The sequence below is a fragment of the Mirounga leonina genome, unplaced genomic scaffold (assembly GCF_011800145.1).
Source record: "Mirounga leonina isolate KUSES-001 unplaced genomic scaffold, KU_Mleo_1.0 Mir_115, whole genome shotgun sequence".
NCBI classification, from domain to species: Eukaryota; Metazoa; Chordata; class Mammalia; order Carnivora; family Phocidae; genus Mirounga; species Mirounga leonina.
Genome location: NW_023270268.1, coordinates 75,000,051 through 75,016,947, shown reverse-complemented (window position 1 = coordinate 75,016,947; position 16,897 = coordinate 75,000,051). Strand labels below are relative to the sequence as shown.

General features: G+C 37.2%; 1 protein-coding gene and 1 long non-coding RNA gene across 7 annotated transcripts in view; both read right to left on the bottom strand.

Moving 5' to 3' along the window:
- Nucleotides 1-16,897, bottom strand: part of VPS8 (VPS8 subunit of CORVET complex) — a 252,231-nt gene that overhangs the window by 136,761 nt on the left and 98,573 nt on the right. For all 6 annotated transcript variants that reach the window (XM_034999742.1, XM_034999746.1, XM_034999741.1 and 3 more), the window contains 3 exons: nucleotides 4,267-4,309; nucleotides 2,766-2,838; nucleotides 2,354-2,473 (listed from right to left, as the gene is read on the bottom strand). In XM_034999742.1, the coding sequence (XP_034855633.1) occupies nucleotides 2,354-2,473; nucleotides 2,766-2,838; nucleotides 4,267-4,309 (236 nt within the window). The remainder of the gene's footprint in view (nucleotides 1-2,353; nucleotides 2,474-2,765; nucleotides 2,839-4,266; nucleotides 4,310-16,897) is intronic.
- Nucleotides 6,258-16,768, bottom strand: LOC118006909. Its single transcript, XR_004678220.1, has 2 exons — nucleotides 16,384-16,768; nucleotides 6,258-6,502 (listed from the first exon to the last, which is right to left on the bottom strand). It is a non-coding gene; the product is annotated as an uncharacterized LOC118006909 (long non-coding RNA).

Sequence of the window (16,897 nt, the reverse complement as noted above, 5' to 3'; positions counted from 1 at the left end):
CATTTGTTTTGTTTTTTTTTTTTTTAAGATTTTATTTATTTATTTGACAGAGAGAGATAGCAAGAGAGGGAACACAAGCAGGGGGAGTGGGAGAGGGAGAAGCAGGCTTCCCGCAGAGCAGGGAGCCCGATGCGGGGCTCGATCCCAGGACTTCCACTTCCAAGCGTCTGAGCCAAAGGCAGACGCTTAACGACTGAGCCACCCAGGCGCCCCAATGCTTCCCATTTGTTTTATCCTTCACATCCAACTGTGCAATAAGCCCTAAGTTTTAGGCCAATTGGCTTCATAAAATATCTTTCAAATCCTTTCATGTCTTATTATCCCTGGTGTCACTGCCCTAATTCAAGTCACCTTTAATCTTCTACCTAGATTATTTTTTAAAGATTTTATTTATTTATTTGAGAGAGAGAGAGAGAGAGAGACAGAGAAGGAGCAGGGGGAGGGTCAGATGGAGAGGGAGAAGCAGACTCCCCACCGAGCAGGGAGCCTGATGTGGGGCTCAATCCAGGGACTCAGGATCATGACCTGAGCCGAAGGCAGACGTTTAACAGACTGAGCCACCCAGGCGCCCCTAGCTTCTACCTAGACTAGTACAAAAATTTGCTAACAGATCTTCTTGCCTCCAAAGCTGTCTTATTTCAACCCATTTTCATACAACAGTCAGAGGAAATTTTTCTAAACTACAAATCATGATATTCCTTTACCTAAAAGGTTTAGTGCCTACCTGCTGCTCTGCTGTAAAGTCCAAACTTCTCACCAGGGATTACAACACTCAGTCTCTACCTACCTCTTCGGGTTTGTTTCTTATAATAGGCTTCCTTACACTTCGAGATGTGGCCATACTGATTTTTTTTTTCCCTCCCAATTCCTTGAGCCTACCTTGCTCGGTCTTGTTTCCAGGCTTTTTTACACACCTTGTTCTTTTACCTAGAATATTTTTCCCTAATCTTAACCTAACCTCTATTTATCCTTTGAGACTCACATGTTCATCATTCCATACAAGAAACCTTCTTTAACCTTCCATTAGATTCCTCTCGTAGGTGTGTGTGGCATCCTGCACTTCTCCAATGGCATGTTCTATGCTGCGCTGTAACTACTGACCCCAAAGTCTACATCTTCTTCCTCCACCAGTGCAGGCTTTATAGCTTGTAAGCCCACGGTGCACCCCCAGGCCGTACAGACCACGATGTGGCACTCAACTATTTGTTAAGCAAATGAGATTGCACTGCAGCCTTACTATCAATCCTCATATCATAATTCAGAAGTCAGCACAATTCCAAATGGTCTCCAGTGCTACCAGAGCCCTTCAAAAAACGAAAATGAGTTTAGAATTCTTTGTTGCTCTCTACCACTCTTTCTGTACCCCTTGCCTCACCATTTTCTGTTTCTCATTTCCTACATGCCAGATAGCAAGTACCCTTAGGTTCTCTAAGGTTTCTTAAACTAACTAGATCGGCCTTCCACTTCTAAGTTTCTTTTCCCTTCTTCCTGTGCAATTAAAATTACCACTTCTGAAGTCAGATATTCAAATAAACCAATTAAAAGTATAATATAATTGGGAATCTTATCCTTCTCACGGGCATTGTTTTTTAATTTAACAGTTTACTATTCAACTTATAAATGTACTATATGCTCATCAGAGAAATCTGCCCCATCTCACAGTTAATCACTAATAATATGTAGGTGTATTTCCTTCTGGTCTTTTTTCTCTAAATACTGTGCATATATAACATCTGCATGTGTCTTTTACATTTGTGAGGCTGCTGCTTCACTAAACACTGTAATATAAACCCTGTTCATGTTATCAAAAGCTTTTTAAAAAACACTATAATACTATTTAATTGGAAAGATATATTATGTGTTATATAATTATTCCCTTGGGGGCCTTTTCACGGAGAACCTGGCTCACCCAAATCCATCTTTAATTAAATAGGTATAAGGTTGTTTTTTCAGCAGGAAGCTTCCATGTTCCACTGAAACTCCAGTGACTTCCACTATCATCACCACTACATGTCCTTCAGAGGCTTCTTCCATATTCACTATGTCAACTAATATAATTTGAAACAAAAAAATGTACCACACATCTAATACTGCTTTAACTTTTTGATAAGGATGTGTTAGAAAGAGACAGAGAGACACAGGGGCAGTGGGGGAAGGAGGGAGGGATGAGGGAGGGAAGGAAGGGAGATAAAGAATTAGGAAATAGGGGTGGCACAACAAAATTAAACATTTGGAAATGTTTACTGCTCACTGCTAGGGCATAAAAATTATACCTGCATACACATCCTTCTATTAAAAAAAATTTACCACCCTGGTTCCTCTAAAAATACCTTAAAATCTTATTATCTCTTACCAGTGCCAATACATTTAGAAATTCTCTTGTGTCAAAATGTAGCAGAGTCCGAACATACGGGTAGATTTCTTCCTCCGAGGAAGCTTCTGCTGAATGCAGGCGAATCAGAAATTCAAAAACCTGCAAGTTGAAAGAAAAGTTGATTATTTTCTCTCCTTACAAAGTATATTGCTGAAGCAACGATTCCCAGTTGGACAAAATAAAGGCAGGTTGAATTTAGTTTAAATTGCCACCATGTTATAACTTTTCTAACCTGTCTCAGCTCTAATTCCTGGCTGCAGTGATGGTGTGGAGGCTCTTTCCTACCACCGCAGATAGCTCCTGACTCACTTGTAACCCTCAATTACAGTTCATCTTTCTTGCATTGAACAAGAAGTGCAGATCATAAAAATGCCGTGGAAATAGCACCAACCTGGTTTTTAACCAAGGGAACAAGATCTTCAGGGATGTCACCAAGGGGATAGGCTCGGCCTGCAAGACAACAGCTAGAAGAAAAGAAAGAGAAAGAGTTGGTGACTTGTAATGGGCTGAGAACACATTCTTTCTCAAACCCAAGATATTCATTTGATTTTTAAGCAGGCTCAGCTTTTGTCAGGTCAAGTTCAGACCTGATCAAGATGAGAGGCAGTTCAGAAACTGTGGCCCACAGGGATGGTGGTGAAATAACACACCCTGTGACAGAGTAAGCACTTTCATTTCTTCTTACTCTTCCTGAGAAAAACCCAGGCCACATTAAGTGTACAAGAAGGAATAAGAACAGACTATCGGAAAGTCTCACACTCAGCACCAGAAAAAACCTAATGGCCCTGGTTTTACCGGTGATTTATCGGTGAAAAGCCTAATGTTCTCAGAGACTTTAAACCAGTGGCTCTAAGAACAGTGATTAAAGACAGGGAATGAGCTAGGTTAACAATGTCTGGAAAATGTCCACAATAGGACAAGTCTTCAGGGAGAGGAGAACCTGATGAGAAATTAACTGTACAGTTTTACCTCTGAATCAGACCTCCCTTATAGCTAATGCTTTATGAATTATGCCTTGTGGGCTGAACCATAAAGATGTCTTCTGAATATGTCCTCATTTTGGGTGGGGAAGGGGCACTGATTTTCAACTTTTTTGACCTAGTCATCAATTTTGAATGTTGGATTACAGACAGCACATTCTAAGAAGTTTAAAGTACATATACAGTACTAGGTAGATGCTGCAATGTTCTTCCCCAAAAAATCAATGTAACAAGTATGAAATAGGTCTCAAAGTTAACATTGACACTAGATAGGGGCTAAAATAATGCTCTGGCAGGTTCTGTCACCTTCCTGCCTGCTAGCCTGGCAGCCAGTTAGCTATCTAAGTTCTATCAGGACACAATTCTGAGCCTACCTAGTCTGTTGGAAAGAACCCCGTTCGAGGAGTAAGGAGATAAACATTTCACAGCTTAACCTCTGTCACTAACTTTTTCATGATCTAAACACATCTCTTGTCCTTTTATATAAAATAGAGACAACACATATTCCACAGAGTTGTCAGTAGTAAAAGTAAAATACTCTACCACCAGGCTTTCTCAACCTCAGTGTTATTCATATTTTGAGAGAGATAATTCTTTGTTGTGTGGACTACCCTGTGCACTGCAGGATGCTCAGCAACATCTCTGGCCACCACCCACTAGATGACAGCAGCATCTCTCCCCCAGCCCTGATTGTGACAAACAAAAATGACTCTAGACATTGCCAAACATCGGGGGGTGGGGGGTTCACCAACAGGGGACAAAATCACCTATGGTTGAGAACCACACTGTACATGCAAACACTGAAACATGAAAAGCACTATACATATAGGAAATGACAGTACCTCTAAGAATACAGGGGGGAAATTACAGAAGGAGCATACACACAGATAAATTTTTTTTTTAATCTCTTACCTAATATATACAAGAAGTTTGTTGCCCATAACAACTTGCTCATCTAAAATAGAAAAAGTATCTTCAGCAATTCTCTCTCAAACCTTTTAGAAATATAATCTTTATGTGGAAACAAAAAATGAAACTTGGCAATTAAGGTATCTTCCTAAATAATACATGATTTGGGATAAGACCACTTTCATTCTTGTTTTTAGAATTTCCATTAGATTCTTTTCACAGATACAAAATCAATGAGTCAAACAAGGGTACAGTAGAAGACATACATCTGAGGGTAGAGACCCATGCATTGTTGGCTTAACCAATAGCTTGGGACCAGGGGAAGGTGTAGAACAGGCAATGAGTGGATGAGTTAAAGATCATGACCAATTAAGTAATATTAAGGCAAAACTGTAATGTCTTCTCATCTGTAACATGGACTCTTACTACCTATTGTGCTCTAGGGCTGAGAAGGCCACTGTTCACAAATGTTTAAAATAAGAGACATAGATTAGTTTTAGGCCAAAGGGTCAAGGGCAACAGAGAACAGAGCAGAAGACTCAAGAGTGGATAAAGTGATTAATAATTCTTATGGTGTGCAGATCATAAGAATTTGTGATTGGTAATAATGATGATAAGCTGAAGTTTTTATTTTTGATATACAAATAGTGGACATAATGCAAGCAAGTGTACATCTCTTAATCAGTCATCCTTTCTAAATACTCCAAATCTATGTTGTTCTAAGTCCAAATAAACTTGAATTGCTCGAAATTATATGAATAATCATACAATCTCCTCCACTATCAACATCTGCTCTAGAGTGGTACATTTCTTATCATCAATGAATCTACAGTGACACATCATCACATGACGTCTACAGTTTACATTAGGGTTTACTCTTAATGTTGTGCATTCAATGGGTTTTGGCAAATGCATGCTGATGTACAAACACCATTACAGTACTATACAGAACAGTTTCACTTCTCTAAAGTCCTCTGTGCTCAGCCTACTCATCCCTATCAACCCTTAGCATACAGTATAAGTAGGTTTAGTTTTGTTAGAAACTGCCAAACCATCTTCCACAGTGGCTGTACCATTATGCATTCTCACCAGCAATAAATGAGAGTTCCTGTTGCTCCACATCATTGCCAGAATTTGGTGTTGTCAGTGTTACAGATTTTGGCCATCCCAACAGGCGTGCAGTGGTATCTCGTTGCTTTAATTTTTAATGTCCTAATGATGTTGAATAGCTCTTCATATGCTTACTTGACCTCTGTGTATCTTCTTTGGTGAGATGGCTATTCAGATCTTTTGTCCATTTTTAAATCCAGTTGCTCATTTTCTTATTGCTAAGTTTCAAGAGTTCTTTGTATACTTTGGGTAATTTTTTTTTTTTAAGATTTTTATTTATTTGACAGAGAGAGAGAGAGACAGTGAGAGAGGGAACACAAGCAGGGGGAGTTGGAGAAGGAGAAGCAGGCTTCCCGCTGAGCAGGGAGCCCGATGCGGGGCTCGATCCCAAGACCCTGGGATCATGACCTAGGCCGAAGGCAGACGCTTAACGACTGAGCCACCCAGGCACCCCAGGTAACAGTCTTCTACAAATATTTTCTCCCAATCTGTGGATTATTTTCTTTCTCTTGATATTGTCATTTGTAGAGCACAAGTTTTTAATTTTAACAAAGTCCAGCTTATTATTTCTTTGATGGATGGTATCTTTTCACTGAATGATACTGTATCTAAAAATTCATCACCATAACCACAGCCAATTATCTCCTATGCTATATTCTAGATGTTCTCCTAGCTTTGCATTCTACAATTAGGTCTAAAATCCATTTTGGACTCATTTTTGTAAAGGGTGTAAATTCTGTGTCTCAATTTTTTTTTTAAATGTGGATGTCCAGTTGTCCCAGCACTATTTGTTGGAAAGACTATCTTTGTCCAATGTATTGTCTTTGCTTCTTTGTCAAAGTTCAGACTATATTTATGAGTCTATTTTGGGACTCTCTATTCTGTTCTACTCACCTGTTTTTCTTTTTCTTTCTTTCTTTCTTTTTTTTTTTTTTGCTGATACCACACTGTCTCAATTATTGTAGTTACACAAAGTCTTGGGTAGTGTCAGTTTGCCAGCTTTGTTCTTCTCTCTCAATACTGACTTTGCTCTTCTGGATCTTTTGTCTCTCCATATAAATTTTAGAATCAGTTTATCAATATCCAAAAAATAACTTACCTGGGATTTTGATTGGGATTACATCTGAATCTGTACATAAAGTTGAGGAAAAAAATGACATCTTGACAATACTGGGAGTTCCACTCCATGAACATAGAATATCCATCTATTTAGTTCTTTGATATCTTTCATCAGTTTTGTAGTCTTCATATAGATTTTATATTTTGTTATATTTATACATATGTAATTCATTTTTTATAGTGCTAATATAAATGGTAATGTTTATAATTTCAAATTCCACTTGTTTATTCCAAGTATGTACTAAAGCAACTGCCTTTCGTATATTAATTAACCTTACATCCTGCAACCTTGCTACAATTGCTTATTAGTTCCATGGGTTTTTTTGTCAAGTCTTTCACATTTTCTACATAAATGATGTCACCTATGAACAGTTTTATTTTTTCCTTCCCAAACTATATAACCTTCTATTCCTTTTCTTGTCTTTTTGCATTAGGTAGGACTTCTAGTATGATGTTAAAAGCAGCAATGAGAAGGGGACATCCTTGCCTTGACCCTGATTTTGCAGTAAAGCTTCAAATTTCTCACTATTAAGTATGATGTTAGCTGTAGTGTTTTTTTATAGATGTTCTTTATCAAGTTGAGAAAGTTTTCCTCAATTACGGACAGTTTTTTTTTTCATGAATGGATGTTGGATTTTGTCAAATGCTTTTTCTGCATCTGTTGACATGATCAGATTTTTCTTCTCTTCCTTACTGATGGAATGGAATAATTAATTTTCAAACGCTGAAGCAGCCGTGTATACCTGGGATAAGTCTTATTTGGTTGTAGTGAATAATTCTTTTTATACATTCTTGAATTCAATTTGCTAATATTTTATTGAGTATTTCTACGTCTATGCTCATGAGAGATACTTGTCTGAAGTTTTCTTTTGCTATAACATCTTTGTCTGATTTTGCTATTAGGGCATTAGGTTAATGCTGGCCTCACAGATTGAGTCAGAAGTATTCCCTTAGCTCTTTTAGAAGAGACTGCAAAGAATTGGTGTAACTTCTTCCTTACATGTTTGGTAGAATTTACCAGTGAAACCTATCTGGGCCTGGCACTTTTGTTCAAGAAGGTTATTAATTATTGACTCAATTTCCATAATAGATGTAGGCTTATACAGATTATCAATTTCTTCTTGTATCCTTCAAAGAATTAGTCTATTTCGTAAGGGTTATCAAATTTGTGGACATGTGTTTATAATATTCCTTTCTTATCCTTTTAATATCCATGGGATCTGTACTGATGTCTTCGCTTTCATTTCTAATACTAGTAATTTGTGTCTTTTCTCTTTGTTGATATGGCTAGAGGCTAATCAATCTTATTGATCTTTTCAAAGAAATAGCTTTTCAAAAAAGTCAACAATTTTCTCTAATGACTTCCTGTTTTTAATTTCATGGATATCTGCTCCAATGTTTATTATTTCTTTTCTTTGCTCGCTTTGGACTTAATTTGCTCTTCTTTTTCTAAATTCCTAAAGTAGAAGCCTTAGGGCGCCTGGGTGGCTCAGATGGTTAAGCGTCTGCCTTCGGCTCAGGTCATGATCCCAGGGTCCTGGGATCGAGTCCCACATCAGGCTCCCTGCTCCTTGGGAGCCTGCTTCTCCCTCTGCCTCTCTCTCTCTCTCTCTCTCTGTCTCTCATGAATAAATAAATAAAATCTTTAAAAAAAATAAAAAATAAAAAATAAAGTAGAAGCCTTAGAGTATTGATTTTAAATCTTTCTTTTTTTTCTAATATATGCATTCAATGTTATAAATTTCCCTCAGAGCACTGCTTTTGCTGCATCTCACATATTACAAGTATTTTCACTTAATTAAAAATATTAAATTTCTTGAGATTTCTCCTTTGTCTCGTGTTACTTAGAAGTGTATTGCTTAATCTCTATGTATATTTTGAATTTTCCAGCTTTCTTTCAACCTTATGTCTATGTTAATTCTACTGTGCTCTAAGAGCAGGTGTTGTATGATTTCTACTCTTTTAAATTTCTTAAAGTTTTATGGCTCTGAATGTGGTCTCTCTTATTAGTAAATGTTTCACATGATCTTGAAAAGAATGTGTAATCTTGTATGGTTGGATGAAATAGCCTACAGATGTTAATAATACCCAGTTGAATGAAGGTGCTGCTGAGTTCACCTATGTCCTTACTAATTTTCTGCCTGCTGGATCTGTACATTTCTGATATGGGGTGTTAAAATCTCCAACTGTAATAGTGGATTTATCTATTTCTCCTCACTATTCTATCAGTTTTTGCCTCATGTATTTTGGCACTGTTGTTAGGTGCATGCACATTAAGAATTGTTATGTCTTCTTAAAGTATTAATCCCTTAATCATTATATAATGCCCCTCATTATCCCTGATAAGTTTATTTGTTCTGAAGTTGGCTCTGTCTGAAATTAATATAGTTACTCCTGCTTTCCTTTAATTAGCGTTATTGTGGATATCTTTCTCTGTTTATTTAATGTGTCCTTATATTTATATTTAAAATGGGTTTCTTATACACAACTTTTAGTTGAGTCTTGTTTTTTTGACCCATTCTAATATTCTCTTTTAATTGGTATATTTAGACTATGGACATTTTAAATGATTACTGATATATGTGGATATCTACCATGTTGTTACTGTTTTCTATTTCTTGTCCATATTCTTTATTCATATTTTTGTCTTCAATACTTTTTCTGCCTTTTGCAGTTTTAACTGAACATTTTATATAATTCTATTTTTCCCTTTTCCTAGTATATCAATTATGCATCCTCTTTTTAGTTGTTGCTCTCCTGTCTGCAACATAAATTTACTACCAATCCAGATCGACTTCCAAATAACACTATACTGCTTTCACAGGTAGTATAACTATCTTATACCAATGAAATACTCTTAATTCCTCCCTCCTGTACCTTGTGTCCTTGCAGTCCTTCATTTCATTTATACATAAACATACACACATATGTACACACATAATCAAATCCATTGTTGCTATTATAATCTTGAACTATTATCTGATAGATCAAAAAAAAAAAAAAAAAGAAAAGAAAAACAGAGGTTTTTTTGAGCCAAACTGTTTGAATCTTGTTGCTTGGTGGTGTGGTCTGTATTTGCTGTGTTTAGAAGGAAGCCGGAGAGTGTGTTCATGACCTCAGCTGGCTGAAGGGCAGAGCACGACCCTCCAATTATACCCCAGGATTGCAGCTCACACCTCAATGCCACAACATCCCTTGGCTTCATGCCCAGGGGATGCCATTTGCAGAGGCTCATGACAGAGCAGCTTGTCAAAGTCGGGGCGCATTCCAAGAAAACCAGAGGGCATGTTTCTGGAAATTGCTGTTGGAGCTAAGCTCTTGGTTTCTCTGTGGGGGTGTGTTCTGGGGGCACACTCATTCCTTTAGATATTGGCTGACATGCCATTATCTTTAAAAAGACTGAGCACCCCTGAGGAAGCCCCCTTTTTCCAGTAAAAAGTTTAGGGTTCTCTGTAGTGGCTGGTTGGAGGGGGACGAGGTTGGGCTTTCTCTAGTCCTCATAGTTTCCCTGTTTGTCAATCAAATTTCCTCCTGATGAAGATCATTTCCCCTACAAAGCCCAGGTCTCTGCAGACTGACTTAGCAAGGGGCACTAACAGCCATCCATGTCTGTACCCCCACCCAAAGTCCAGTGTTTTTTGCAAAGAGATAAAACTCCACCCCTGTACCCCCCATGTCGAGAGAACATCAGGGCAGGGGAAGAACCAAGTCCATTTCCTGTCCTTGTCTCCTCTGTGAACTGAGTTTCAGAAATTTTTTCTATATGCAACACAAAACTTCCAGATCCATAAAACACCCCAAGGATGAGGGGATAAAGTCGCTTGTTTTGTTTTGTGTTTGTTTTTTCTGGAAACTGCACTTCAAATTTTCCTAGGCCATAGAAGCCCAGAAGGACATGTGTTCTCATTTGCCTGCCTGATTCCATGGTGGTGTAACTTTTATGTTATTTTCTTGGTGTTGGAACTGCTCTCCTTTATAGTCCTGTTCAAGTTAAACTCACGTAAACTCTGGCTGGGAGCAGCACCTATGTTGCTGCTGCATAAGATTCTATTTGGATGCCAGTCCACAGGGCTGATGAAATCACCTGCTGTGTATCAATAATCATTAGTGACAATGATGGCATGAAAAGCTGCAATACGTATATAGTACATTTTACAATTCTTTGGGAAAAAAAGAATAAGAAAAATAAACATTTCTGTTTTACCTTCACTTATTAATTCTCTGATGCTCTTCCTTGGATCTGAGTTTCTTACCTATATTATTTTCTTTCTCTCTAAGGAACTTCTTTTAACATTTCTTATAAGACAGGTCTATTGGCAACAAATTCTCTCCATTTGGTTTGTCTCAGAAAGTCTATTTCTCTTTCACTGTTGAAGGATAATTTTACAGGGTACAAAATTCTATGTTGATGGGGTTTTTTCTCTCAACACTTTAAATATTTGTTCCCAACACTTTAAATATTTACTCCATTCTCTTCTTTCTTGCATGGTTTCTAAGAAGTCACATGTAATTCTCATTTTTGCTCCTTTACAAGTAAGGTTCTTTTTTCCTCTGGCCTCTTTCAGAATCTTTATCTTTTCTGCAGTGTAAATATGATATGCATAGGTGTGGTGTGGGGTTTTTTTGTTTGTTTGTTTTGCTGATGTTCAGCCTGCTTACTGTTCTCCTAGCTTCTTGGGTCTGTGGTTTGGTGTCTGACATTAATTTGGGGAAATCCTCAGTTATTATTACTTCAAATACTGCTTCTGCTCCTTTCTTCCTTTTCCCTCTGATATTCCCATTATGTGTATGTTACACCTTTTGTAGTTGTCCCACAGTTCCCACAGAACACTTGGATGTTCTGTTCTGTTCTGTTTTCAGTGTTTTTCTCGTGGCTTTTCAGTTTTTGAACTTTCTGTTGTTATGTCCTCAAGCTCAGAGGTTCTTTCCTCAGCTATGTTCAGTCTATTAATGAGCCCCTCAAAGGTATTCTTTATTTCTGTGAGCTTTATGACATTTTAATGTTACCTAGTCCTATCCCCCCTTCCCCAGTTTTACCATAGCTCTAGGTTATAGTGGCCACCTGAAGGAATAAAATGGGTTTGGAGCTCCCCCAAAGCCTCAACCTCGGAGAACTATAAATATGTGACGTATTTGGCAGCTCACTTAGAAGCTCCATTCTCAAGGCTTGTCTTTTTTTTGTCCTGACTGAGCTTACTCAATGCAAACAGCACTATCCACATCCCCCTGCCCCCACCCAGGACATCTGTCAAAAACAGTCCAACTTAACTTTACAGGTGCCAGAGGTGGTACTACCAGAATGAACCAATAAACTCAACAAAAAACTTAAAAGGAAAAACTGGAGAATGGGAGTCTGCAGGGGGCTTTAAAAAGTTCCAACATATTTCCAGAATTCTAGAAGGACATACAGGGTTGTACACATATCCAGGAAAGACCTGGTAAAGTCCTAATCTACTCATGGCAGACTTTGAGGCTCTGCACAAGCAGGAAGTAAAGGTTAAGGCAGAATTATAAGCTACCTGCTGAAGCATTGAAAGTGCTAAAATAAAATGAAGCAAACTGATAAAGACATAAACAATTCAACAGTAATACTTGGAGACTTCACAAATCCACTTTTAATAATGGATAGAACAATTAGCAGAAGATGAACAGTAAACAGAAATCTTAAAACTATAAGCCAACTAGACCCAATAGACATCTACAGAACATTCCACTCAACAACAAAACATATTCAACACATTATTTTCGAGTGCATATGGAACATTCTCCACAACAGACCCTATGTTAGGCTATAAAATAAGTCTTGGGGCTCCTGGGTGGCTTAGTTAAGCATGTGACTCTTGATTTCAGCTCAGATCATGATCTCAGGGTTGTGAAATCAAGCCCCATGTCCAGCTCTGTTCTCAGCATGGAGTCTGCTTGAGATTCTCTCTCTCCCTCTGCCCCTCCCCCGGCTCTCTCTTGCTCTCTCAAAATAAAAAATATTAAATAAGTCTCAGTAAATTTAAAAAGACAGAAATCATACAAAGTATGTTCTCTGGCCACAATGTAATAAAATCAGAAATCAGTATGAGGAGGAAAAGTGAGAAAACAACAGATACGTTGAAATTAAATAACATACTTCTAAAAAACCAGTATCACAAGGAAAATTAGCAATTACTTTGAGATGAATTAAAATAAAGACACAAAATACCAAAATTTATGGGATACAGCTAATGCATTACTTAGAAGAATATTTGTAGGTATAAATACCTTTTTTTAAAAAGAAAAAAGATTTCAAATAACCTAAAATTCCACTTCAAAAGGCTAAAAAAAAAAGGGGGGGGGGTGAATCAAACCCAATTAGTAAGATGAAGGACGTAAACATTAAAGGTTAAAGCTGAAATAAATGAAAGATGAAAGGAAAATAAAGAATATCAATGAAATCAAAATTGATTCTCTGAAAAGGCCAACAAAACTGACAAACCTTTAGCTAGACAGACCAAGAAACAAGACTCAAGTTACTCAAATCAGAAATAAAAGATATCAGTACTGACCTTATAAAAATAAAAGGAATACAAGATCATACCATAAGCACTATATGCCAACAAATTAGATAACACAGATGAAATGGACAAATTCCTAGAAATACCAAAACTGACTCAAAATGAAACAGATAATCTGAACAAACTATAACAAGCAAAGAGACTGAACTTAAAAACTTCCAACTAAGAATATCTCAGGCTCACATGGCTTCACTAATTCCACCAAATTCCAAACTTGTTTTTTAAGATTTATTTATTTATTTTAGAGAGAGAGAGTGCACATGTGAGTGTGGGGGAGAGGGGCAGAGGGAGAGAGAAACCCAAGCCGACTCCACACTGAACAAGGAGCCCAATCCGGGGCTCAATCCCACGACCCAGAGATCATGACCTGAACTGAAACCAAGAGTCAGAGGCTTAACCAACTATGCCACCAAGGTGCCCCTTTTTAAAAGATTTATTTTTGGAGAGAGAGGCAGAGACAGAGAGAGCGGGACAGAGAAAGGGAGAGAAAGGGAGAGAAAGGGAGGGTGGGTGAGAGAGAGAGAGAGTGCATGAGTGGGGGGACGGGCTGAGAGGAGAGAGAGAATCTCCAGCAGACCCCATTGAGCATGGAGCCCAACCCAGGGCTCAATCCCATAACCCTGAGATCATGACCTGAGCCAAAACCAAGAGTCAGAAACTAAACTGAATAAGCCACCCAGGCACCCCTGAATTCTACCAAACATTTAAAAAAGAATACCAATCCTTCATAAACTCTTCCAAAGATCAGAAGACAGAGCACTTCCCGACTCATCCCATAATGCAAGTATACCAAGTATCAACTATACTCGATACTAGGACCAGAAAAAGACATGAAAAGAATATAAAACTAAAGGATATCCTTTACAGACATAAAAATCCTCAAAAAAACAAAAAACCCCCAAAAAACTAGCAAACTGAATCCAACAGAACCTATAAAAGATGTGTACATCATGACCAAGGGGTATTTATCCCAACAATGTAACACTGGCTTAACGTATAAAAATCAATGAAATCTTACAGACCATATAAAATAAAGGACAAAACCCACAAGATTATCTTAATAGATGCAGAAAAAGGCATTTGATAAAATCCAATTCTTTCATATTAAAAGCACTCAACAAACTAGGAAAAGAAGGAAATTTCTTCAAACTGATAAGGTCATTTATGAAAAACCCACAGTTTACATCATATTTAATAATGAAAGACTGAATGCTTTCCCCCTTAGATCAGGAAAAAGATAAAGATGTCTACTCTTGCCACTTCATTCAACAGTGTATTGGAGGTTCTAACCAGGCCAATTAGAGGGAAAAAAAAAAAAGAAATAGAAGGCATTCAGATTAGAAAGGAAAAAGTAAAACTATCTGTATTTACAGATAACATGATCTTACATATGCAGAAAATTCTACAGAATCCATTTAAAAAATTAGAATGAATTCAGCAAGAATGCAGGATATAAGATCAATATACAAAAATCAATTTCATTTCTATAAACTCACAAAGAATATTCCAAAAATGAAATTAAAATACCAATTCCATTTATAATAGCATCAAAATAAGTAAAATAGGAATAGATTCAACAAAAGAAGTATATGACTTACACACTGACAAACTGCAAAACATCGTTGAGAGAAATTAAACAAGACCTAAATAAATGGGAAGATATCCTATGTTCATGGATTAAAAGACTTAATGATGTTAAGACAGCAATAATCCCCAAATTGATCTATAGATTCAAAGCATCCTTATTAAAATCCCAGCCGCCTTTTTGCAGAAATTGGGAAACCAAACTGACTTTAAAAGACCAAAATAAATGGAGAAACAGATCACGTTCACAGAATGCTCAACAGTGTTAAGATGGCAATCTCCCCCAAGTTAATTTATAGGGTCAAGTGCAATCTCAAATAAATTTCTTTTTTTTTTTTTTTAAAGATTTTATTTATTTATTTGACAGAGAGAGACATAGCGAGAGAGGGAACACAAGCAGGGGGAGGGGGAGAGGGAGAAGCAGACTCCCCGTCGAGCAGGGAGCCCGATGTGGGACTCGATCCCGGGACTCCGGGATCATGACCTGAGCCGAAGGCAGTTGCTTAACCGACTGAGCCACCCAGGCGCCCTCAAATAAATTTCTAATATGTTTTTTAAAAGGAAGCAATGAGTTGACTTCAGTAGTTATATGTAAAGACAAAGGACCTAGACTAGTCACAATAATTTTGAGAAAGAAAAAGTTGGAAGATTTAAGTACCTGATCTCAAGACTTACTATAAAGCTATAATAGTCAAGACAGTATAATCCTGGCCTAAGTACAGACATACAGATCAAGGGAACAGAAAGAGCACAGAAAGAGACCCATACTTATATGCTCAATTGATTTTTGACAAAAATATATTTCTGCCAATTTTTTTTTAAACAAAAAAGGTGTCAATGGAAACAAGATATCTTTTCAAAAAGTGGTAAAGAAACTGATAGCTTTATGAGAAAAAAAAATCCTTGAACTTTACCTTGCATTCCATAGGAAAATTAACTCAAAATGGATTACAGACCTAAATATAAGTGCTGAAACTATTAAATTTATAGAAAAAAACACAGGAGAAAATCTTTATGACACTGAATTGGACAAAGATTTCTTAAAACACCAAAAGTCTAAAACTACAAAAGAAAAAATGAATAAAATGAACTTAATGAAGATTCAAAACTGTTGTTCTATGAAAAACATGTTTAAGAAAGCGAAAAGCTAAGCAACAGACTGGAAGAAAATTCTGCAAAATGTATCTTGAAAAAGGGCTCATATCCAGACCAAATAAAGAACTCACAGGCTCTGGTGGGGATTCATTCACTTGGAACTTTTACAACCCACTAATACGAAGTCCAGGAATACCTCCTCTCTAATCCCAAAAAAGTGCTAAAGAGTTAATTGATTAAAAATACAGACACACGTGTGTGTGTGTGTGTGTGTTCGTTCGTGTGTATGTGAATGGGCAAGAGCTCATGAGAAGATGTTCAACATCACTAACCACTGTGGAAATAAATATTAAAATCACAACGAGATACCATCATACACCCACTAGAATGGCTAAAATTTTTCAAAGATTTATAGACTGCCAGTACCAAGTGTTTGCTAGGACATGGAACAACTGGAAGTCTCATATTGCTGACAGAAATGCAAAATGTTAGTCATTCTGAAAAACCAAGTAGCACTACCTTGGAAAGTAAAACATGTATTTACCATATAATCTTCTCCATTCCACTCTTAGGTACTTGCCCAAGAAAAATAAACACATATACCCACACAAAAACGTATTCACAGCTTAGGGTCAGTGATGTGGGATAAAGGCAATATAAAGGATACTGTGGTAATAAAATGGTTTGGTATCCTGACTTTATCCATGTGAATATCCAGTTGTGATACTGTGCTTTAGTTTTGCAAGATGTTATCACTGGGGGAAACTGGGTAAAGAGTATACATGATCTCTTGTGTCATTTCTTAGAATTGCATTAGACTATAATTTCCTCCTAAGTTTAATTAGAAATAAAACTTGTTCACAAATGTTGTAGCAACATTACTTAGCTCCAAATTGGAAGTCAAATGTCCATCATCTGGTGAATAAACAATTGACAGTATATTCAATCTGTGAAATACCACTCAGAAGTAAAAGGGAACAAATATTAATACATGCAACAACCTGGATGTATCTCAAAAACATTATGCTAAGTGAAAGAAATAAAGCACCAAAGATTTACCTACTGTATGAGTCCATTTACAAGACAAGTAGTGTCAGAAAGTAGACAGTGACTGCCTGGAGGTTTGCCTGGGTGGAAAAGCCTGAGTATAAAGGGGCAGAGGCTAACTTCAGTATGAAGGA